This window comes from Canis lupus, chromosome 13 (genome assembly GCF_011100685.1).
Source record: "Canis lupus familiaris isolate Mischka breed German Shepherd chromosome 13, alternate assembly UU_Cfam_GSD_1.0, whole genome shotgun sequence".
Taxonomy (NCBI): Eukaryota; Metazoa; Chordata; class Mammalia; order Carnivora; family Canidae; genus Canis; species Canis lupus.
In genome coordinates this window covers 19,561,039-19,587,036 of record NC_049234.1, presented here as the reverse complement: position 1 = coordinate 19,587,036, position 25,998 = coordinate 19,561,039, and the positions used below count along the sequence as shown (strand labels likewise).

The window sequence follows — 25,998 nt, the reverse complement described above, 5'->3', positions numbered from 1 at the left end:
CAAGGACCAAAAAAAGTCAGAATCAGAGAAATCAATTGCCTGCTTGCTTGCTTGCTTGCTTTCTTTCTTTCTTTCTTTCTTCCTTTCCTTTCCTTTCCTTTCCTTTCCTTTTTTACGCTTTTATTTATTTATTCATGAGATACCCAGAGAGAGGCAGAGACATGGGCAGAGGGAGAAGCAGGCTCCCTGTGGGGAACCCGATGTGGGACTCGATCCCAGAACCCCAGGATCATGTCCTAGCTGAAGGCAGACGTTCAACCACTGAGCCACCAAGGCACCCCTCAATTGCCTTTCCACCCAGCTTCCCTGAAATAGATCAAGGCCTCCAAACACACCTAAGAGCATGAAGATGAATTCAGAATCCAGAAATGATTTACGTGAAATTTGCCCTCTGGAGCATCAGTATGACTCTCAGAGGAGGCTCGAGTAAATGAATACAGGCTAATAGTTTATAATACTTATTGCTAAAATCACAGCTGACTTTAGAAGCTACAACCATTTTCCCCCCTAGGCAGGGCTCTAGCGCTAAGAGCATTTTTTCTTTTCTTTAGGGAGGGGAGGGAAAGAAGGCCAAGGAGACAGAGAACCTTGAGCAGGCTTCATGCGGAGCCTGACATTGGGCTCAATCCCATAACCCTGAGATGGTGACCTGCTTGGAAATCAAGTCGATCGCTTAACTGAGCCACCCAGGCGCCCCAAGCCAAGAACATTTTTTTTATTATAAATTTATTTTTTATTGGTGTTCAATTTGCCAACATATAGAATAACATCCAGTGCTCATCCCATCAAGTGCCCCCCTCAGTGCCCGTCACCCAGTCACCCCCCGCCCACCTCCCCTTCTACCACCCCTAGTTCATTTCCCAGAGTTAGGAGTCTCTCATGTTCGGTCTCCCTTTCTGATATTTCCCACTCATTTTTTCTCCTTTCCCCTTTATTCCCTTTCACTATTGTTTATATTCCACAAATGAATGAGACCATATAATGTTTGTAGCAGACTTAAAAGTAAAACTCATACCTGGGGGCCAGGAAGACCAGTCTCTCCTTTTTCTCCTTTAGCTCCAGGCATTCCCTGAAGAGCCAAAAGTATGCAGAGTTAAGCTCAGGTAGGTAAATGCTTAGTCTTTTCTTTTTCTCCACTGACTGTTCTAATGTTTTCGACATTAATTCGCTTTCACACTAACATCCGAACACAGCACGTTTCACTTCTCACATCTGCTACCCCACGTAGGTGAGCATTCTTACAGAGCTGAACACTGATACAGCAGAACAGTGGAAACAGAACATATAGTCTGATGGGGCTGAGCCCATACTGTGAATCTGTGGAGGAGAGATTGAATTTCTCCATACTACTGGTTGTTTAGATTTTTAAAGTTCATATCTATCTAGAGTTTTGGTTGTGTTTTGGCTAGAGAGATACAAGAATGGAAAAGCAAACCGAATCTGGCAGGTAGCAAGACCTTCCCAAAGGCTTAGTAGTAGTAGTAACAATTGTATAACTGGCATGCCAATGCCTTCTAAGCTGTGAAAATTAACCCTGGAACAGAAAAGTTCTCAGCTAGGGAGATAAAATCGTGTGCCCAGAAAGATTGCTAAAAATGTGCTTAAAAGGCTTGTTTGCATCAAATATTAATTTTAATTACTAGAAATCAGTTTTATTCTTTCAATCTGCATCCCTAGAGGAAGATTAATGAAAATCAGTGAGTTGCATTAAATTTGTCTTCATGATACAAATACCATGGCTATATAAAAGTATACTGTCTATAATATAAAACTCCAACTAAGTGCACTGTACGTTGATGCCCATTGAGATAAAAATTAAAAATAAGTGGTTTTCATGAATTTATATCCATGATTACTAGAAATACATAACAAACAACTTAAATTTAAGTAACATTTGGTACTTTCTAGATTTTATCACATTTGTTAAGGACTTGATCCAACAAGAAAAGGACGATACATATCATGGCCCTCTTTCTATAGACAAACTGCTTCTGGATATACCTACTCTGTATGGATATATCTATTTGTAAAAGACCCTTGTATTTAACAGAAAATTGGCTAAGGAATGAACTCTCAGTTACTACTGTTGTTTCTCAATTCTCAATCCCAAGTGTTTACACACAACTCACAGGCATTCCTTGAATGGACAGACCACTTGGTCCTTGAGGTCCAGGGGGACCCTGAGGTCCTGGGGGACCTGTTTCACCCCGAGGGCCTTCTGGTCCCTGGAACACAAGAGAAGAAAATCATTCCAGAGGTAAGTTAGACTCTCGGTACTCAAAAGATATTTCTGCTTCCAGTACTTATAATTTATTTCCTTACATAAATTTTCCTAAGACACAAAATGTTGATAGGATAGAAAGACAACATGCCTCAGATGGTGCACCTGCCAGACAAGATGTCATCAGTAAACCAAAAGAGTAAACACATAGGGGTTGCCACAACTTAAATTTTTTTCTTCTGTAAATAAGAAGGCTATGCCAACTATGTGAGTAACTAGACCCCCCACACTCCATAACAAATCCAAAAGATATAAGTACTTCGAGACCACCCTCCTGGTCTGTGGTGTGCAGGTTCATACCATCCAGCTGAACTACATTCTCTCCACCTCCGCCACTGTCAGCTACTCATCTCGGGGGCACTCCTGCGTTACTGAAGACTTTGCACCCAGTCCCTGTTTTCTTCCTCCTTTTCATCCTCCCATCACTCCGTACCTCTTCAGTGTCTGCTTAATGACCTGCCCTAGTGCAGTATTACTTGATTTTCTTTCTTCTCAGGATCACGCACTCCTGTCATTTTAGCAACTCTTATTCCCACAGTTGGGCCTTGTTGTTTAGCTAAAGCTGTACCACCTCGGGAATCTTAGATCCAGAAAAAAATACATCCTCAACCTCTTCTTCTTTTCCTTCTCTCATTCTGTGACTCCAGTGAAAACTAGTACAAGACTTCCAACACCTGGATATCATGTTAAATGTGATACTGATGAATCCACTAGTTGGGACAAGCAATACAGAAGAAAAGGTGGGGATAGATACCGAGCATAGTCTGTTAATTTTTAGGTTCATGGGGATAACTGTGTGGACATATTCATCGGCCCGGGGATCAAGAGATGTCTGAACTGGGATGGATTTTGGAGTAGTTGAAGATGTGTTTGTGGGTGAGGTTACTAAGGAGACTGTTGATAGAGTAGCAGAGGAAATTGATAGAGATGAGATGAAAAGCACATAGAAGGGAGAAGAAGAGAAGCCTGAGCAGTGTAGGAAAGGCCAAAGGAGGAGAAAATTTCAAATAGAAAGGTATCCAACCATGTCAAATGCTGTTGAGACCTCAAGTAAGATAGGAATTAAACCATAGTCTGTGGATTTGACAACAAGGAGGTAATCAGTGATTTTAATGAGAGCAATTTTATAGGATTCTTATAGGAATGGAAATCATATGCATGTTAAGTATGATTCTAGTTATATAAAAATGGAATCATATACTATGCACTCTGTTGGTTCACACTTCTTTCATGTGGCAGAGTGGTGCGTTGAGGTTCATAAATTTTGTTTCATGTTCCCATACTATGTTCCTTTTGATTGCTGAGTGGTATTCCATTGCATGGATATACAGAAAATTGTTCATTTGCCTATTAATGAACATTTGAATTGTTTCCAGTTTTTTTGCTATTTTGAATAAACATGCTATGAACATTTATGTACCCCCCAAAAAGTATTTTGGAAGTGAGGATGCAGAAAACAAATGAAAACTCTTCTCACAAGAAACATAGTGTAAGAGGAGGGGAGACAGAGATAGCTAGATTTTAAAAATATGATGGCAAAGACAAGCCAGTAATTGATAAACATTAGTTAATGCTTATAATCGTTTAATCATATATCACTTAAATGTTATTGAGGAACTGAGAATGGAGCAGAAAGGAAGAACGGACATGGTCTCATTTTGTTCTGTACAGTAAGACAAAAATGACTAGAAGAAACCAGCAGCAGAGCTGCTTTAAGCTCCTAAATTCTTATGATCTATTTGCTACAACTGAAATATGGACCCATAAAATGGAAAATAATAGTGTGGGGCTTTCCATATGGAAGGTACACTTTATCTGTTCCCACACTATAACATTGGTGGACATGTGAGCATCCTTTGTCTAACAAGACATTTTCCTAAAAACACTTCACGCTTAAACCTGTGATTCATCAAAATCGTCGTGTAAAAATAACCACATCAGTAGTGGACCTGTGGAAATGAATTATCAGATGTGAGGGGTAAATGTTGGAATCATCAAACATCTTTATTTAAACTCCTAATACGTTCACGATCAGAACCACCATCCAGTGAGAATGTTGGAAAAACAGTAGGATCATGCAGGAATCCCAATGGGAAGAAGAGGCCAGAATCTACAGGAACCCCTGGGCACTGCCCTGAGGTGGAACTGAGGGAGACCCAGGGTATTGCTGAGAAGAGACTTCCAAATTACTGGCCTTCCCTGTAGGACCATAAAGGAGAGAGCCAGGTATGAAACATCAAGTCCACACCTAAAATATGTGTCACAATCTCAGAAAAATGAAACAAACAAAAAAGGAGATATCTCATGATCTGAGTTTTGGGTTGGCTAGTGCCTAATTATCTTCAGACTTCTTTCAGTTACTTCTTTCCCCCCGCCCCCATATTAGCTCCTAACTTGCTTCACTTGTTTCTGATTTTATAGCAAAAATTTTTGCAGTGTTCTCTTCTCCATGAAAAAATATCATGCAAATTTAGTAAGGGACCCTACTGAAGCAGTAAGTCAGGACTGCAAGGTGGGTGGAGAAGTGGATCATGTGGCGCAACAGGTACAAATGAAATAGGGAGTCAAATTATAGAGGACCTTGAATGCCCTGCCAAAGAAGGTGGATTTATTCTCAAGGCAACAGCAAAGGACTACAGGTTTCAAAGTATGATATGACCCAGCATAGCTTTAACAAAATAAATCTGCAGGCAGATGTGAAGAATCAATCAGAAAATCAAAATCACTGGAGCCAGGAGACCAGTTAGAAGATTTGCCAAAAGCCAGATAGAAGATGGTGAGGCCTGAATTCAATTAGTGGCTGGGCCCTTTAGGGCGCCTTTGTGCAAAGTAGGAAAACGTGTGCCTGGACATGGCTGGGCAAAACTTGGCCTTCTCAGCTGATGCCTTCGTGCAGCACACGGCCTAAACCAGCGCACTTGGTGGCCCTGGGCAGTGCGAAAGGTAAACAGAGCTGTGTGTTTGATTATGCAGAGTAGTGGGTAGGGGGGAGGACTCTAAAACTTGAGAAATTTCCTGGAAGTGCTGCCTAGTTGTGATTCAGTTTTGTCCTTACTGTTGTAGGTAGAGGAACAGAAGAGTACACAGGGAAGAACATTACCTCGGAAACTAAACCACTCAGAACACTGACATTCTACTTTTGGCCTGGAAACCAAGCTTTCTTCCACTAAGTTCTAAAATATTTTTATGAAAATACAGAAGTCCTTAAGAATAAGGGAAAAGACTTAGACATAACCTTCAGAAAAACATAAGGGGTTCTAGATTGCAAGGCGTAAATAGTACTATACTCCAAAATTATTCATTGCTAGTTATGAGAGAGACAGAGAAAACATTACCTTTGGACCCTGTTCACCTCGTTGGCCCTTTGGTCCGCGGAGTCCTGGACCACCCTGGCAAACAGATGTTAAGTATTAGCACAAAGACAAGTCTTAAAGCAGCATATTTCATCCATTTTCCTCAATAATATGGATTATGTAATTCTTATTTTGAAGAAAGGCCAATTCATTGTGTAATGGTATATGTTCATTATGATCCTTTCCTGGAAATCGGCCACCTAGACTCACCTCTTCCTGCTGATGATTTCATAGTTTGAGAAAGCTTTCTATGCCAAATCCTTTCAAGTTAAAAAAAGCTACAGTATTTTGAAATTCAGTGTGTAAGACTACTGCTATTAATGGATGCAAATAATGAAATACACTGTTAATCCGAAATTGTGCCTTAGCCACAACTTTGAGACTATTTAAATTATAAAAAACATATAAAAATAGTAGCAATTTAATTTTATTTACCCCATAAAAGGCTAATCAGTGTTATTGAAACTTCAGTTATTTGCATTTTCCCTAATATTTTTGCCCTATTAATGCACCATCTGCACAATTACTTACTATCATTTTCTTTATCTAGATAAATATTTACACACATATGTACATATGTATTCTTGTGAACATATTTTTTTACTTGTGAACATATTCTTTGTATATATGTGCATAAATATATATGTGCATACACACTGAATATTTTTCAATTGACTCCCTCTTTCACTTAAATCTAACCTTAAAAGCAAATATTACAGCGCTTTAGTTAATGGAAAATTGTCTTACTTATTAAGAATAGAAGGTAACAAAAAAAAAGAATAGAAGGTAACCTTAAAAATATACTATAAATAATGTTACTGAATTTAGCTAGATTTTGTCCCTATTGAAGCCTAAGAGTCATGAGCTTGTTTGTTGTTAAAAAGAGAAATGAGTAAAAGAGTGTACAGACTGAGAATATCTCTTTCACCTAAGCAGAAGGATTAAAAGTTCATTGACAATGGAATAGCTTTCTCAGTTGTGATTCCAATTTATTTCCTGCTACGCACATGACTACTGCAAAGTATGTTGTGTACCATCAGCGGAACACTTGCATCAATTGGGAAAGACTGGATTAGGTGACCTTGAAAATTTCTTTGGGCTTGTTTTAACTACTTAAATTCAGTCCCCTCCCCAATAACACCTGGTTGCTTATCTTTGAGTCTTTAAAAATACAAGTAGAAAATTGAATTTTATGTATATATGGACCTATAGAAAATATTACCTATAGTATTTTTGTGCTTTTATATAATGTATTATAAGTTACATATGTGACATCACACTTTTTAGCTACTTCTTAGTTTTTAAACTTCATATATTTTGGAGATTCTTTTCCATGACATAGCATATGTATGATATAACTTATTCTGAATGAGTTGCATAGTTTTCTGAACCTTGGATTATATAATCATTTGTTTAACCATTCTTCATTACTGGAAATGAAGGGTTTTCTTGGTTTTGTTTTTGTTTTGTTTTGTTTTGTTTTGTTTTTTTTCTGTTCAAACACTTCTGCAGTTAACATCCTTATCAAACCCTTAAGTACAAACTTTAACATTTAAGTGCAAATGTTAATATCTAGGATATCAACAAGTAGAATTATAAATGAAATTTGATGGATAGGAAGATATATCATCAAACTGTGCTCCAAGAAAACTGTGCCAGTTTACTCATCTACCAAGAGTTTAAGAAGGTTCCTGCTTCTTTAAACCTTAGTCACCACTTGAGATTGAAGGGGAGCAGAATTTGTCACATCACAGTGTGCCTTCATTGGCATAAGAATTATTTTAGTTTGATTATTTAAGAAACTGCAGACACAGAAGCAGCCCTGGAAGGCAAAAACTAAGTTTTATAAGAGACCTTCACATTTATAAGGGAAATCTCCATTTGTACTCCTTGTACCAGGAAAGAAGAGATGACTCTAAATCTCTAGAAACTTACTTATGAAGAGGGAGAGACTGGGGTCTGCAAAACAACCTCACCCTTGTTTGCTGTCCCTTTCCTGGTAACCTCCCTGAAACAAACTCCCAACCCCCAACCGCTTTTTTTTTTTTTTTTTTTTTTTTTTTTTGGTCTTTAGCAGAAGATAATGGTTAGAGTGAGGGCTTCAGGGATGCCTGGGTGGCTTAGTGTTTGAGCATCTCTCTTCAGCTCAAGGCGTGATCAGGGGTCCTGGGACGAGTCCCACATCGGGCTCCCTGTGAGGAGCCTGCTTCGCCCTCTGCCTATGTCTTTGCTTCTCTCTGTCTCTCACGAATAAATAAATAAAATCTTAAAAAATAATAAAGTGATGGCTTCAGCCACTACCCAGTTTTCCTGGGTATCTCCCATGTGTACAGGAGATATGTGTGTTATAAACTCTTGATTGTTTTTCTTCTGTTAATCTTTTTTTTTTAAGGGTTGTTATAGCCAAGAATCCAGAGGGGTAGAGGGAAAATTATTTTTCACCCCCACAATGTTGTCAAATGTTACATTTTTACCAAATTAACTGGTAAAAAATAATATTTTACTCTTATTTTAATTTTCATTTCCTTTAAAACTAATGGAGCATCTTTTCATAATATTTGCCCATTTGCATTTCATCTCAATGCAGCTACCAATTTCTATATTTTACTCAGTGTTCTAATGGGTTGCATGTCTTCTCTTCAGTGTGCAGAAATTCTTCATATATTGGATACCACATCTTTCCCTATTATATGGAATGCAGATATTTTCCCCCAGAGTAGCAGACACTGTTGGTTGGCTACCAAAGAGTCTTTCCTGACTCCCTTGTCCATTTTATTTCTCCTGCTATAAAGGCTAAAAAGACATATTTGCTTGCTCAGCCTCCTTTGCAACCAGGGATGGGCACATTAACTACTTTGGGCCAATATGATCAAGAGGCCACAAGCCTATGGAAAGGTAGGTGGGAAGCTAGACAAGTTTGAGTCTTTGGGACCATTCACCTCTAATCTTTTGTTGAACAAACAATTGCCTAAATGTCCCAATGTTTTACACTACTGTGTCAGTCAAATTTCCTGTTCCTTGTAGCAAGTGCAATGCATCCCAATTAAATTAATGTACCATCAATATACCATTCAGGCACAACTCTAATTTTGTCTGTGCATCTTTAATGGTCCTTTAGAAAAAAAAAAGACTTATTTATTCTCTTGAGAGAGAGAGGGAGTACAAGCAGGGGGAAAGGCAGAGGGAAAAGGAGAAGCAGACTCCTCACTGAGCAGGAAGCCCAATGCTGGGCTTGGTCTCAGGACCCTAGAATCATGACTTGAGCCAAAGGTAGACACCTAACTATCTGAGCCACTCATGCACCCCTAATGATCAATTTTTAACCACAGGTTTTGTCCAAATGTGACAATTTGGCTCACAGATATTCATGCCAGAGGCACCAAGTCTGAAAGCCTGGAGTCTTTCATATTTCTAACTTATTTTGCACCTTATCCTTAGTCTTCAACACTGAGTGCATGACAAGAATTCAATACATTTTTTTGTGGATGTTAACGTCCACCCTTTTAATTAAAAATGGTTAGTCTAGGCGAAGGGAATATGGTTCATTCACCCATGCCTTCCTACAGCTCTTTTGTAGCTTTACTGGCACAAAATACCACTCTGTAAGATTTTTCTTTTGAATGAGAAAATCATCCCAACTACGTTCAATTAGAAAGGGTTTTATTCCCTATTGTTTGGGAAACTATTTCTTTTTCTTTTTCTTTTTTCTTCTTTTAAAGGAGAAGCATTTATTTATTTTTTTATTTTTTAAAGATTTTATTTATTTATTCATGAGAGACACAGAGAGAGAGAGGCAGAGACACAGGCAGAGGGAGAAGCAGGCTCCTACACAGGGAGCCGAATGTGGGACTTGATCCCGAGTCTACAGGATCACGCTCAGGGCTGAAAGTGGCACTAAACCACTGAGCCACCGGGGCTGCCCTGGGAGACTATTTCTTGAAGAGTTTATTATACTTTGAATATTCAAAAATTGCCATAGCTTTTCTCCTATTTTAAATCTTTCTCTCCAAGTCAGAGCTCAATCCTTCTTTCACTTCTCCCTGCCTTTTTTCTCATTACAAAGGTTGACTCTTAGCTCATATGTAAATAGTTTATAACTTGTTCCAGCAATATTGCAGATGAAAAAACTTGAAAACCCTCCAGCAAAAAAAGCCTATTAATGCTGCTTAAAATAAAATAAACATTATTATCATTAAGAACTGCATGCATAAATACCAGGAATGAAGAAGAAACAAAAAAACCAGAGAAGCAAGCATGTGCACAGAGACCGCCCTTGGGGAGGATAAGGCAAAAGGTTCAAGTTTGCTGCCAAGTTTGTATTTTATAGCCCACACAAAGCAAGGAAATGTGAACTTACGTCTATGATAGGTGGGGGTAGGGTGGAAAACGAAATGTTCTTTAAAGCTGAGGAACTTGAAAGGCTGCACTGTGAATCAGCTAGAAAAAAAAAGCAAAACTAGCAGGTGGATGACCAAGATGTTTCCAATTTAGCTATGAGAGGAGTAGGAAATGTCTCTGCTAAGAAATATTACCCAGAAGCTGATTCTCATACAATCCAGGGATCAGAGTTATTCACACTGCCTGTCAGGAGCAAACAAAACTCCAAAGTCAAATGTCTAAGGTGGATTTCAATTGATTATATATGAAAGAGCTTAGCAGGAGCAGGCACAGATATTCTCTGGAGGAATACAGCCCAAAACTGGCTCAAAATATCCCCCAAGATAAAATTTCAAGTAATACAAACTCAAATATACACCAAAAAAAAAAATCACAAAATACTTATCAAAACAAGATAGCATAAGAACCATCAGCAGGAAAAAAAAAAAAAGGCTCAGAATCACATACAATGCAGATATTGAAATGATCAGATTAAAAAAATAAACTTTATTTAAAACATTGAAAGAAAAAATATTTTTGAAGTGTCACAAAAGCAGAAAGACTATAGAAATGTCCAGAAGGTTTGAAAAGGAACCAAATAGAACTTCTAGCTGTGCAAAATATAATCATCAAAATCAGAAATACAACAGATAGTTGAAACAACCTATTAAAGATAGCTAAACACAAAATACACTAGAAACTAAATTTGAAGAAATTACACAGAATAGGCCTGGAAATACAAGCAGAAATACATCAAAAAAGTTAGGAGACATGAAAGTAAAAAAAGTACATCTAATTGAGTTTCATAAAAACATAATCAAGATGATGGGAGGGAGACAATATTAAAGAGGTAATAACTAAGAAAACTGCAAATTTAATGAGAAACATTCAAACTCATGAAGTCATAAATTTTCCAAAATGGCAGATTAACAACATCAAAACCCCTCGCCAAAGCATACTGTAGCAAAACTTCAGAACACCAAAGACAAAGGGATCTTGAAGATCTTCCCTTTTATTAGTTTGGGAAGTTGTTTGACTGCTTTAATTGAGGCCAATATTAAATTTTTAAGTAAGACAAAAGGCTTATTATTCTCTTATATTAAAATCAGAGCTGATAACTGGTTCAGTGTAGTAGCTTTACCAAGTAAGACAATGTGGAAGCTTAGCTTCTTCATTTTATTGCTCTGCTATTTTCTAGAACACTGCTTACCAAAGTGAGCCACTACCACATGTTCCCAGAGTAGCCTTTTAGAGAGGTAAGAATGGATAAGGAAGGTATTTTGTTTACATTTAAGAACAACGTTGAGGTTGACTGCATATACCTTTTTTCTCACTTGCCAAAACTTGGTCATAGGTCAATACCTACTCATACAGATGCTAAGAAGTCAAGTCCCTAGTTGAATGGCTATGTGTTTAGCTCAAACTCAGGGAATTCTACTTTGAAAAAGGAGTGGCAATGATTATGGGGGTTACAACAACAATCTCTGTAGCAACCATTAAAACTATCTTTTGATAATATGGGAAATAAAAACATTAAAAGATGAACAAAAATTGAAAATTTACTACCAATGGTCCCTCATTAAAGAAACATCGTGGGGCGCCTGGGTGGTGCAGTCAGTTAAGCATTCGATTTTTGGTTTGGGCTCAGGTCATGATCTCAGGGTTGTGAGAACAAGTCTTGTGGAGGACTCTGTCACTGGGGAGTCCGCCTGAGATTCTTTCTCTTCTTCTCCCTTTGTCCTTCCCTCTGTTGCTTTGCACTCACTCTTTCTCTCTCTAAAATAAATAAAATCTTTAAAAAAAAAGAAGGAACATCCAAAGGTTGTGTTCCAGGAGATATAACAAGATACCAGAAGATATTGTGAGCAAAGAAATAGAAAGTATGGAAGCAAGTCTTAACACACGTTATTTATAACAAGTACTAATAAAATGTCTAGTTTGTGATGCTAAAAAAAAAAGTGCCAAAATACTGGATAGCAACAGCACATAATTATAAAAAGAATGATTCAAGAGAAAAAAAAATTCCAAGAACATCGTATCGGTTGAAGTAAGGGTGAAAATCTTGATTCTTTTTAGACTTTGTTAAGCTACATATGCTTGTTAAAATCTCTTGGTTAACTATCAAAAGAACAGCTACAGAGAGTATGATTTCCAAATTAGTGGAGGGGAGAAAAAGGAATAACAACAAAAAGCTAAAAAGTGTAAATAAGTAAATAAAATCTCAAACAACCAAGAGAGCCACATATATCATGTGGGACAAATAGAAAGCAAAAACTAAAGTGACAGATACAGGAATACTTGCCCAAAGAGGTTAATTATCACAAACAATTGAATGAAAGAACTAAACTCTAAAAGAATTGCAAAACCAGATTGAAAACAAAATCTACCCATATACTATTTAAACAGAACACATCTCAAACATAAAAACATGGAAAGGCTAAAACCAAAAGGATAAAGAAAATGGGCATTAAGGAGAGAGCACATGATGTGATGTGCACTGGGTGTTATAGGCAACTGATGAATCTTTGAACTCTACATCTGAAATTAATGATGTACTATATGTTGGCTAATTGAAATTAAATTTTACATATATATATATATATATATATATATATATATATATATGGCACATATTTGTATATATGTATATACGCCAGGAAAATAATCCAAAAGAGCAATGTTGATATTGCAAATCACTAGCAAGATGACTGTTCTCAATTTTCTGTATGCTGTAGCACAATCTTAGGATATACAATGCAAAATTACAAACAAATATAACAGATTGAAACTGAAGTAGAATATTTTAAACATCTATCTCAGCAATTGAAAGATAAAGAATTAATGCAGATAAAGAAAATTCTAACAAAACAATTTTTATAGTTTGATTTACTGGATATTTATATTTAGAATTCTGAACTCCACAATCAGAAAACATACATTCTTCTAAAGCATACACAGAACATCTGTAAAACTTGACTAAAGGCCATAGAACAAATGTCAAAGAATCAACAAATGTCCAGATATTGGTACTATACAGACTATCTTCCATAAAAAAGTGCAGTAAAATTAATACAAGAAAAAAATGTAAAAATTGCACATATGAAGGGAAATTTAAGAAGACACTTCTAAGTAAACCATGGCTAGAAGAAGGTATAAAGAAAAACAAAAAATGATAGCTCACAGAAATATCAATTTTAACTACACTGGCATTAAAATTTCTATATAATAAAAAGTCCCATGAACAACAAGCAAGCCATAGATTAGGAAATGATATTTGCAAACCATATCATTAATAGAGGATTAGTGTCCAGAATGCATAAAACCACTTAGAAACCAATAGGCAAAAAATCTGCACAACAAAAACCAGAAAAGTTTATAAACAGATATTTATATAGAAAGGAATCCAAATGACTCAGAGACAAATGAAAAACTGCTCCATCTTCTAGTACAAAGGGAAAGTCTTATTTAAAATAACAACCACAAGGGCACCTGGTGGCTCAGTTGGTTAAGCATTCAACTCTTGATTTTAGCTCAGGTCATGATCTCAGGGTCTTGAGATCAAGCCCCAAGTTGGGTCCTGTCTGCTTAAGAACCCCTCTCTTTCCCTCTGCCCCTCCCCACTCATTCTCTTTCTCTCTCTCTCAAGAAAAATAAATAAATGAATAAAATAAAATAACAACCACAGAGGATTTTACAGTCATCAGACAAGCAAAAGCTCTTGAATTTGGCAACATCACAGTGCTGGTGAGATGCAGGGAAACCAGACCTCTTCTAGAGTTTGTGGGAAAGGATATTGGGACAACCATCTAGAAAGGCAATTAGCAGTTTCTTCATGAAACTGAAGGTAAACCCATCCTTTTTCTCCAACAAATCCGATCCTAAGTATATGAGCACTCAACTCATGGGCCAACAAGCTGTAGTTCATATAATGGAACAATATGCATTACCCTTGATAAAGTTCAAATACATACATTTTTTTAAAAATATATTTATTTATTTATTTATTTGAGAGAAAGAGAGAGCATGCATGAGCACAGAGGGTAGAGGCAGAGTAAGAGGGAGAGGGAGAAATGATATTAAGGAGATTCCAAGCTGAGTGCAAGTCCCACACAGAGCTTCATCTCACAACCCCGAGGTCATGACCTGAGCAGAAACCAAGAGTCAGATGCTTAATTGACTGCACCACCCAGGTGATCCTCAAAGACATACTTTTGGGTTAAAAAAAAAGCAAGCTATACACAGCTGAAAATAAATCTGTGTTTCCAATTCCAAGATTAAACTAAAGACAAACTCTTACATTTGATGGAAGTTTTATAATGTACAGAATACTTATGTGCATATTATCTTGTGTATTCCTCAGAATGTCAGAGAGGTGGTTGCTATTTTACATATGAGGAAATGGAGGTTCACAGTGGTTCAGAGACTTGCCTAGTCTTACAATTTAAATTTAATGCTCTTACCATCACTCCACATTTGCTTTTTTGGGATAAAGAATCTTCTGTTAAAAAAAAAAAAGAAAGAAAAAAAAAAGAAAAGGATTTGAGTTCTACATCTGCACTTGAACAAATGTTCTATGTGCCAAAGGTAAAGGAGGAGAAGCTATTGGGATGTATTTCAGATACATTCAGCAGGTTCTCTTCCTTTTTATTCAGTTCAGGAAATGTGGTACACAGATAAAAATTCTAGTGGAGGGGGGCCAACCTGGAGTGAACCTTCATGCTGCCTGTGTGATCTACTGCATGCATGTTGCTGGGGTCCGCCTGCCTCCCATGAGTCAATGTGCAAGGGCTGGTGAGACATCAGAATATTCCTCCAGTAAGGTCTGGATTTTTTTTATTTGCTTGTGCTTCTTCTCCCTGTTTTCTCTCTCTGCCTTGATCCATTTGCCATTTCTTAACTACAAACCAACTGTATACTACCTTAAGGAAATACCCATAGCCCCAGGTTAGCAGGTCAGACAGCAAAGGAGCACTTGAACACATTAAATAGAAAGATTCACCAAGGTAAATTCAAAGACCCAGGTCATAAAATTATATATATTTTAGATTTTACAAAAAAAATGTTTTTTTTTTTTGTCTCTCTACCTTCTACCTTCTTCCTCCTCCTCTCTCACCCCCACCCCCAACCAGCCAATCTCCCCATTCCTTCTTTTTTTGCAGGGAGTTCCCATCAGCAGTGGAGAACTTTATGTTCAGAAGGGGTATTTTTCCTGGAGAATTCAAAATCCTTCCTTCACCTATCAATTTTAACACATGTGAGGCAAAGGGAGGGATACACAAATCTTAAAGGTACAAGTAGAGGGCCGATGTTTGAAACATTCACATTGAAAATAAACCACAGGCTATTAAAGGGAAGATTTGAAATATGTAACAATTTGAAAGATAGTTTGGTATAGAGGTTAAAGAGCATCATATATAGGAGTCATAGAGACCTGGATTTGAAGAGAAGCTGTGTTCTTTAGGCAAGTTTCTTAACATCTCTGTGCTTCAGTTTGCTCATAGGATTAAGTACGTGTTTAGCATAGTGGCAAGCACATTTAAGACACACAAGTGATACCTATTATATTATTAGAGAACACTTAAATATGAACTAGGCAAGACTTACTGGTGGGCCTGCTGGTCCGAGAGTCCCTGTATTGATTTCAGAACAGGAACAGGAATGTGGTAGCTCTGGACAGGTCTCCTCATCCCTCTGAAGAGAAAAAAAAAAAACAAAAAAAAAAACAGCATAACTGTTAACAAGACAATCTATACAAATGGCTTTATGAGTTCCAAGGAAAACACTTTAAGACACTTTAAAAAACCTTTTAAAGTCAATATTGGTATGGAAAGGAAAAGAATACCCTCTCCTGCCCACAGAATATTCTCCTTAAAGAAAAATGAATGAGTGTCTCATGAGTCATTGATGATCATCATTACCAAAGGATGTTGATAAAATGACTTGGGGATGTAAGTAAGGAAGGCAGAGTGGGTGTAAAAAAAGATCCCAGTTACTATTCCATTCAGTTTAAGTAAGAGTACTCTATGAACTTAAGGTTTGGAAAACTTTCTGTTTTCTATTTCAAAGGATTAAAAAAAAACCCATATTGGAATAGTCAATCAGAATAACTGCAGCTAACTAAAACACACAAACCAAACTAAAAACAATGCTTAAACACATCATCAATTCCCTGCAACAACTTTAATTATGACTCACGTTTGAGTCATTTTGTGGTTGAACATAAGGAAACACCACAGCATCGATCTAAAAAGCTTTGGGATTGGAGCTCATTTTTCTTCTCTTCAACAACCTTTTCAGCACAAGACATTACAAGATATATTATGAATGTCAGGCTGAACATCTCTGGATGAGTTACTGGGGTATGAAGACAGAGCACCTGCTAATAGCTATCGAACCATTTGTGAATATCCTATTTGAAGTATCAGCCAAAATGAAGTCTGCACCGGAATAAGAAACTGCAGAAATAGGGCTCACTAGTCCCACTGGATAGAGAGAAAATAAGCTTCATTATTTAAGACTTGGGGACAGGGGGTTGGAGGTGGGGTGGAACTAAAGCTGGAACTAATAGAGCACGGATGACAATTAAGTGATCAAGTAGAAAATAAACCCAGTCTCTGAAATGTTCACAACAGAAACTCAAAAAAAGCTGAGCAGAGGGCCTCTCTATACTGTATATACTTCCCTCTAAATGTTGGACAATAGTCAAAGCTTTCAGCTCATTACAGGAAACCCCCCTGCTAACACTTCTGGCCTGATATCTGGGCAGCTAGAGTGGAATACAAACTGAAAGAGCCCCCCAATAAGGCTAATATCAGGCCTCCTGTGACCAGAGGCTAAATAATGGCTTTGCCATTGCTGCCGACTCTATCTCCACCCATGTCTTCCTACCGTGGAATTGGCATGTCTTCAGTGATAGAAATAAAAAGAAGAGCTCTCATCAAACCTGGGTTGTTCCTCAGAAAAGTGGTGATCACATTTTACTTGATACAGGATAGGCTTCTGAGTATTTCTGCTTCCAATTTCCAATCCATCTGTGCTTAAGCCTAATATCACAGTGTCTCTGATTTAATTCACCAGAGTTTACTTGAAAATTAGATGTGATGAAGGAAGAGTAAGTTACAGTTAATTCTTGAGCAACATGGGCTTGACCCACACTGGTCCATTATATCTGGACTTTTTTCCCCAGTAAATGCAGTACAGTACTATGTTTATTTTTCTCTTCCCTGATTTTCTTAATCTTCTTTCCTCTAGACTACTGTAAGAATTCACTATATAATACATATTACATACAAAATACATGTTAAGCAACTGCTTATATTATCAGCAAGGCTTCCAGTCAACTGTAGGCTAGTAGTAGTTAAGTTTGGGGGAGTCAAAAGACATACACAGATTTTTGACCGAGTGGGAGAGGGAGCTGCTGCCCCTGTTGTTCAAGGGCCAACTGTATTTCCTTCTGAAACACAGTCATCACGAATTTAATGCCTGCAATAGATGTTGTAATCTGGTGTAAATTTAAAAAGGCAAATCTCTTAGACTTTATAAAGGCTGCTCCATGCCCATCTTCAAGTTCAATTATTAAGACATGAGTACTGTCCAACCGTAATAGGGTCATCCATTTCAGCTCACTGTCCCTAAGGATCCTAAGATAGGAATCTGTTTTTATTTTTATTTTAAGATTTTATTTATTTATTCATGAAAGACACAGAGAAAGAGAGAGGCAGAGACACAGGCAGAGTGAGAAGCAAGCTCCATGCAGGGAGTCCGATGTGGGACTTGATCCTGGGACTCGAGGATCACGCCCTGGGCAGAAGGCAGGTACTAAACCACTGAGCTACCCAGGGATCGTGAAGAATCTGTTTATATATATACAGGTATAACCCTGTGAATTATACTTGGTATTCATAATGACACCTTAGCAAACTTCCAGAAGTACCATGAACGTTTTAAAAACTCAAGAGAAATAGCAATATTTGGTACCCATTGGACTTCATATGAACAACTAGCTCAAGGCAGTTCATAGTCATAACATTAGATATTAAGATACTTTTTTGATGATGTCATTTACTTGCAGATCTGGGGTTCTGGCAGTTGCTATGATGGAAGGTAAGTACCATGGGAAAAGTCAATGTGGAAAAAGAAGTGAGGGTGGCAACGTCCAATCAAAATCCAGGGTATGAAAAATTGTGCATAGGCCCATCCATCCCATTAGTACATAATTGTGGTTATTTAAGAATAAAATAAAAATGCCATTTTTCTCTCAAATCATGTGTATTATTCTTTCATATGGTTGGTTACATTAGTTTTTAGAGTATAAACATTTAAGATTTCTGGGCCTAATGAATTCATAGATGGAATTGTTCAGCATTTCTTTTGCCTGAAGGGTATCATGAAAAAATTATTGCAACACCAAAGGTTTTCTGAACCAGGAAGTTTGAGAACATCTGGACTCTGTAAATGGCAGCCCCTGGAGCTGTGCATCCCCCACCATGTATGTATGTCAGTATGTCCTGCTGGTGTCAGACATGCCTCCTTCTTAGCCTCTTCTGATTTTCATTATCATCACAATGAAATAGCTTGTTCTGAGTTTTATGAAATAGCATTTCATTTTCAAAGAAAATTAAATACAACTTTAGAACATTTCAATAAAGAACAGACCTACTAATAAAAGAATTCTTACCAGGCCTGGAAGTTCACAGCATTTGTCTCTATCGGCCCACGATGTGGAACAAATAATATCAAACATTTGTAACTGGAACTGCAAGTTAAAAGAAAATTGTCACTCAATAAAAAGGAGATGCGCTATGTCTATAATTATGATTACATATTCTCTATCACATAATAGAACATGGATACATTTGCAATATAACCCGACAGTAAATAAAGTCATTCTAACAATATCTAACTTTGTTCCTCAAAGATACAGTGATTTAAGATTTTGTCTATAGTTAATCCAAGCAGCCTCCAAACTCTCTCATTTATTACAACTTTCCCTCTCATCTCTGCCTAAAGAACTTAGCACCCCTGCTAAAACTCGGCCTGTACTGCCCTCACGGTTACTACAAGCGCCTCTGTAGTCTCACAACACTCCATATATCTGTCCCATAGCATGTCTCCCACCATAGTGTGATTATTTACATTAGCTCCTCTTTAGACTGTGAGCTTTTCAAGGGACAGAGAATCACTTATTCATTTTCGTGTCCCCATATGTGGTGGGTAGTAGATATTCACGAAGACTTGTTGAATGAATTCTGGCTTCCATCGCATATGCATAATTCCACAAATTTTTTCTTTAACGGGTAGTGCAAGCCAGATACTACATCAACCTTTAGAATATGAAAATGAACAAAACCAAAATCCTGCCCTCAGAGATCTTTACCAGGGGTGAGAGGTAAGCCCATGAATACTGTTTATAATTGTCATGACAGGGTCATGACAAATTCACAGATTGTACTCTGAGAATCTGTGATGAGTGTATTTTTATTGGAGCCATTGATCACGCCATAAATACTTACTCTTGTTCTACTCATGTATGTCGGCAAAACTCAGTGTACATTTCGAAACAAACAGAAACATCATTAGAATGTTATTAAGGGCTAACAACTCACTTCATGTCCCAACCACTTGTAATATTATATTTCTTCCAATATTATTTTCAAGTATTACAAGTATCACCAAATGCAGAGCTGGGGGAAGGATGCAATCTTTTCACTTTAAATCTATAACCTTCCTTCAGCAAGTGTTTTCACCAAGTGCTAAAAACTCTCTTGGTGCCTTATTTTCTCCCAAAGAATACTATTCATCCCTGTCAGGGGTCCTATGGATGAAAATGAGAATGCCCAAGTGCATCGTACTCCTGAAAGAGTTACTAACAATGCATGCAGCATCACAGAAGAGTCTGCTCTGACAGTAAAGAGAATAAAGTCAGGCTTTCTCTTGTAGTACATAAGAACTGTGCTTTGCTGCAAATATCCTTTCCCAAGTGAGTTATGCAAGATTTATAAAATAAAGCTTAAATTTTGAAAGCAGATCCATGAATCAAGGCATCAGTTTTTTGTTTGTTTCTATATACAACTCTTGAGTTGTCTGAAGAAATATGTGCATGGTTCATACTCTTTTCTTCTCTATTAAAAAAAAATTCCCAATGGGTAGGATATCTAGTCTGTGGAGGGCAATCATACAACAAAATAATGATCATTTAAGAATTTGGTTTTTAAGGTTTTCAGACCAAGAAAAAATGTTTTTTTTAATTAAAACATTTTTAAGGAACGCAGATGTTGATTTTTATGAACAATAGCAACAAAAATATTTCAAGGGTCATAGGGGTTAAAAGGCTATGGAGCTAGACTGCCTGGGCATAAGCCTCGAATCCTCCATTCACAAACTAAGTCATTTTGAAGAAATTATGCAATGTGTTGAAGTCCAAGTTTTCTTCATCTGCAAAATTAGTATAATAATAGTAGCTCTTTAGTAATAGCCATTCATTGGTGTAATAGTAGCTATAATAGTAAAATGAGTTAATTTAGACAAATATGTGTAACAGTGCCTAGAATATAGTTATGGTAAATAATAAATGTTATTTAATCTTTAAAAGATTTTATTTATTTGAGAGAGAGAGTGAGCAGGGGTGGAAAAGAGGGAGAGGGACAAGCCGACTTTATGACTTTATGCTGAGTGTAGACCGCAGCACGGGGCTCAATTTCACGACCCTGAGATCATGACCTGACCCAAAGTCAAGAGTCAGATGCTTAATCAACTGAGCCACCCAGGCGCCCCTAAATATTATTTTAATGGAGCATGTACAGCTCTTTCATTATTGAATTCATTAAGGTACAGAAGAATATAATACAAAGGCCAAAAGAGTAGAATCTAAATGGAAGTGCTATGTATTGAAGGCAGAAATATAACAGTAGTTTGTTTCCACAACAATCATAACTGTTTAATTCTTTGGTTGAGAAAAATCTAAGCAAATAATGACAATAATAGCAGTGAGCACTTGTTGAAAACCTACTATGTGTGGGGCACTACCTAAAGGACTTTGGCTGTGTCATGCAATCCTCAGATGACCGCTGTGAGGTATAATAATAGTAATACCAACCCCATGCTGCAGATTGGGACCTGGGAAGAAAAAGCCTAAGAAATGTAAGCACATGTTGAAAGTCGTGTTCTGGCTTGGGATTTGAATAGCACATTTCATTTTCTTGTGGTTCATTTTGCAGTGAAAGGATCTTTGGTCTGTTTAAAATGCAGATACTCCAGCCTAATTAACATTACAATGCCATTTGTCTGGGGGCATTTATTAAATGGGTCCCATTATGACAGTATTAGATAGATTCAGTTCAATCTGTAAGTCATTCATCCATTAAAAAATTCCCCGTTTCTGAATAGAGCCCTCAGTGTAAGGGCATTTTACTGAATGGAAAGATATATGTATAGGAAAAGACTTTCACTAGCTCCAGTAAGGACCAGGCTTTCTTGAAGTTTTTCAAATAAACATTCACCACCTAATCACCTGTAACAGTTTAGTGTCAACATACAGATCTCTGGCTAAACTTCTGTCCTATTGAATTAATGGGATTCTTATGAGTTTGTTTTATTTATTCAAAGGCTTGAATGCCTACTAAGTGCTGAATGAAACCAATACTATCATTTGAAGAATCCTTGTGGGCTTTTCATCTCCCAGTTTGATGCAGTCAACAGCCTTTTGTGTGTGGTTGTGAGTACAACAAATTTATTCATAATTGTTTTGGATTTGTAATAGCTTAGATTCCTTAGGCTTATTTAGGGACTTCTTTTCCAGGGCACATTTCTGAAGATTGATTAAAAAAACTTTCTGGCTTTTATTCTAAACGTAAGACATACATACTTGTAGAAATCATGTAGGAAATGGTACAGACACGGTATGTTAAAAGATCTTATATTTGAGTACCTGAAAATGCGAGACAATGTGGTTCCAAATGAATCAGACTTCCAGCAACTAATGCAAGAGTCAGCCTTTTTTTTTTACTTTTTGTAACTTCTTTCCTTTGTAACTAACTGGACATTATAAAAAATTTATGTGCGAAAAAGAGAGAAGGGGGTGCATAAGCTCCTACTTTAACTTTTTATAATACCTTCCAAGGGAATGCTTAGCCAATTACAAAGGCTCATTTTTCATTATTGGACATTTTGGTCTGGGTGGAAGACAAAAGGCAAGTCATTTGGGGTCAAATGTTAGCATGAAAATAAGATTAAAATATTTCTCATCAGTTGGGTCACTGTGATCTGTGAATGGGAATAAAAATGTAGCCTGGCTCAACTTTCCACTCATTACCACATTTTATCCTCTGATTTTTCTCCAGAATAGTATAGCTTAGTTTGTAACTTGAAGTCAAATTGTACCCGAAATCATACAAATATTTACAGAAATTTACATTGCACAGGCATACTGGAGAAAGAGCACCGAGGACATCGGTCATCTTCTGCTTTAATTTGGTGTTTAACTTTTACTGACACCATCTCAAAGCTAAGATTTATTAAGCACTTACCCTTTTCTAGCCATTGAGCAAGGCGTTTTTACTTGCTTTCAGTCAATTTATTGAAATTAAGGGAGACTCATTCAACAAGGAGATAAAAATAAACAGCCGCTGTACCTCTTGGTAGTCACTAAAATATTTAGGTTTAGGCATACTTTGTGGGGAAACATTTTGATTGCATATACTTTCAAGGTCAGAGTTTAAATAATGGTGAGTCTTTGAACATGTCAGTGAAGAGACAGGGCATAGGCACAGACCAAACTCCCTCCTCTGCTTTAAGTCCCTTAATGATCCACCTGACCCCATGGAAGAGAGCTTAGCATGGCAGGCAGGAAACTTTGTGCAAGTCAGATATAGTCTCATATCTTACTTTCCTCACTTTTTATTTATTTTTTTAAATAAATTTATTTTTTATTGGTGTTCAATTTACCAACATACAGAATAACACCCAGTGCTCATCCCGTCAAGTGCCCCCCTCAGTGCCCGTCACCCATTCACCCCCACCCCCCCTCCTCCCCTTCCACCACCCCTAGTTCGTTTCCCAGAGTTAGGAGTCTTTATGTTCTGTCTCCCTTTCCTCACTTTTTAAAAGGGGATCCCCCCAACTTCTTCAAGTCTCAGTTTTTGAATATATAAAATGGGGATAATATAAATACCTCTTCCCATGGCTATTGGAAAATTAAATAAGATAATCTCAGAAAAGCACACACTGTCTGGTCCATAGTAGGCATGCAATAAATATTAGCTACAATTATCATTTTAAGAGTTCATATGTAATTCATATGAAAGCATAACCATTTTCTTATAATTTAAAAACTCTTGTTTCCACAGCATCATTGACTAATCTACTGTTGATTCTGACATCAAAGCTTTCACTCAGTAAGTTATGTTATAAAAAAACTCTATAACATAACTTGTATTTGTCTTTATTTACATAGCAGAGAACTAAACCAAAGTCAATTGGATAATCATATAAGTGTTAGATTTGAAAAGGGGGAAGAAGGATACTAAGAACATAGTCACACACCAGAAGCTCAAAATATTTTTTGGATCATCACTGGCAGCATTATAATTTCATCAGGTATCACAAAAGGTAGAAGAAACCTCTTAGGAGAGAGAGGAACAGAAAGTAGAAGCACAGTCATTAAGTTTCTTCTCACATGTGTTCTGACAGCTGAGTCAAGCCAACTTATTAGCTTACTCCTCACTAGGGATTTTTCGCCGTCTATAAAATCTTGCATCACTGCACGCAAGTTGTTTTTATTACAATTGCGAGCAATTTCAATATAGTTACTGTATCCCTAAATCCATCAATCTCTCCTCAACTCAACTTTGGTTTAAAAAGAATTTATTTTCTTTAAGGACTGAATATTTAGAGGTTTTCCATCATCTGGCATTTTGTGAACCTTTGCTAAATTTGTCAGGGAATGTTAACCTATAAATTACTAATCTTTCTTATATGATAATTACTGATCCTGGAATAATCCAAAACTTGCATTTACATGTTCCCTTTTGCTGGGTATTGGGTTCCAGATGTAAATTAAGATTATGTTACCAATTTGTGACTTCTAAATTGAAAACTGAAGACTGAAGCCTCTCTCCTGCTTTGCACTGGAATAACTAAGTAATAACCCGAAAGAGCAAGTGAGTTTCCGATCACATTCTTGAGATCTAATCTAATATTATCCATTTCAACGTAATCAAATTCTTCAAAAAGTGGGCAGACTGAAAATCTATTTAGTAATCCTTTGTAGACTTCTAGATTCTAACAAAACCCACATCTTTTTTCTTAGTGGCTTTACAAAGAACTCTTTAATTATTGACTTCTATAAATTCCCCTTTGTCTGCTACTGGCTGGAAGTTACCACAGAGGGTGCTCTGTTTAATTGCTTTTCTTTCATGTCCCAAAGTAAAGATTTATTACTGGTAGACTTAAAGCCTACAGGCATTTTTGCTTTCAGAAATAAATCCCATGATATTTAATTGGTCATATATTTGGAGTACAATTATTACATAGAATATAATTTGAAATATGATTCTTATAATAATTATAAAACTGTAATTGTAACACACAAATTTTAACTAGGAAAAGGTAGGATATACATAACTGTCTATTATCACTGCCACATATGGAATATAATATATACAAACAACATTTTAAGAAAGACACAATAAACTTCAAATAGATGACATTCTATTTAATTTCTATCATGTGTTACTTGAGAACCGACGCTGTTCATCTGAATTTATTAGATACTGTGAGGTAGGGTAGAAGGAGTTGTAAATGAAGACCATAATATGGTTTCTATTTTAAGGGATTTATACTTTGGCTAGAGAGGCAAAATGTAAATATATGGAAAAGTGAGAAAATAATAGATGGCTACAAATAATCAAGTGTTAAATAAGCATTAGAGGTTTAGAAAAGGTGAGATGGAGAAGGCAACATTGACATCCTTCAATAAGAGCTGCTCTTCATTGAATGCCATTAAATGTCAGGGATTTTATATGCATTATTTCTAAAATTTAAAAAAATAATATTATTAAGTGATTTGGGCCCAGAATCTCAAACTCTAGAATTATTTGTATTTCTTAAATTGGAGTCTATTCATTCACTCTCGCAAGCACCCATCTATATAAATCCACTTATCCCTACAAGATATCCCTAGTTTGCTAATTATGGAGCCTTATAAACTCTGGAGTATGCGATCATAAAAGTCTCTTCCATGAAGCAGAAGATGGTGTGTTTCTTAATCAGCACGAAAGACAAAACACTAAGAGTTGACAACTCCTCAATATAATGTAAACATTCTTTTATTATGGTGAAAAAAATTATATTTATATTTAGCCAGCTGAACTCAATAATCCTAATTTTGCTGGCAACATTCAAAGCATCATAGTCAGGAGCCAGTCAAACATATGCATATGCCTTCTCTCTCCTGGTCCTGACAAAAGAGCTGACCTTGGCCATGACAATGTCATTGAGCTTCTTTACAGCCTGTTTGATTTGGTGCTTTATGGCTTTGACATCTACAATGAACACATGTATGTTGTTGTCTTCTGGTTTCCTCATGGCTGACTTGGTGGTCAGAGGGAACTTGATGATGGCATAGTGGTCAAACTTGTTTCTCCTTGGGGCACTTTTTTTGAGGATATTTGAGCTGCCTGCAGAAATGCAGCACCTTGGGCCCTCAGAAGGAGGTAACATGTGGATTTTTTGTGTGTGCATCTGTGGATGCCTTTCAGCACTGCCTTCTGGGCTTCAAAGATGTTGCATTGGCTTTGGCTTTGGAAGGAGCAGGGGCTTCCTTCTTTGCTTTCAGCACCATCCTCATGAAAGCATTATTAATGTTAACATCCTTAAAAGTCCCTTGCCATAACTGAAAACAAGAGAGCCTTCCATAGCTTTTATATTCTCTCTTTCTGAACATCTAATCCATGGTTCTCCAAAGGTAAGTAGAAACAAAAGTACTTTTAA

At 36.9% G+C, this 25,998-nt stretch overlaps 1 protein-coding gene across 4 annotated transcripts in view; it reads right to left on the bottom strand.

Annotated features, from left to right (window-relative positions):
• The window catches only part of COL14A1 (collagen type XIV alpha 1 chain), a 218,122-nt gene that overhangs the window by 51,305 nt on the left and 140,819 nt on the right, over positions 1 to 25,998 (bottom strand). For all 4 annotated transcript variants that reach the window (XM_038555416.1, XM_038555415.1, XM_038555414.1 and 1 more), the window contains exons 35-39: positions 18,689 to 18,766; positions 15,616 to 15,702; positions 5,617 to 5,670; positions 2,130 to 2,225; positions 1,016 to 1,069 (exon numbers count right to left, since the gene is read on the bottom strand). In XM_038555416.1, the coding sequence (XP_038411344.1) occupies positions 1,016 to 1,069; positions 2,130 to 2,225; positions 5,617 to 5,670; positions 15,616 to 15,702; positions 18,689 to 18,766 (369 nt within the window). The remainder of the gene's footprint in view (positions 1 to 1,015; positions 1,070 to 2,129; positions 2,226 to 5,616; positions 5,671 to 15,615; positions 15,703 to 18,688; positions 18,767 to 25,998) is intronic.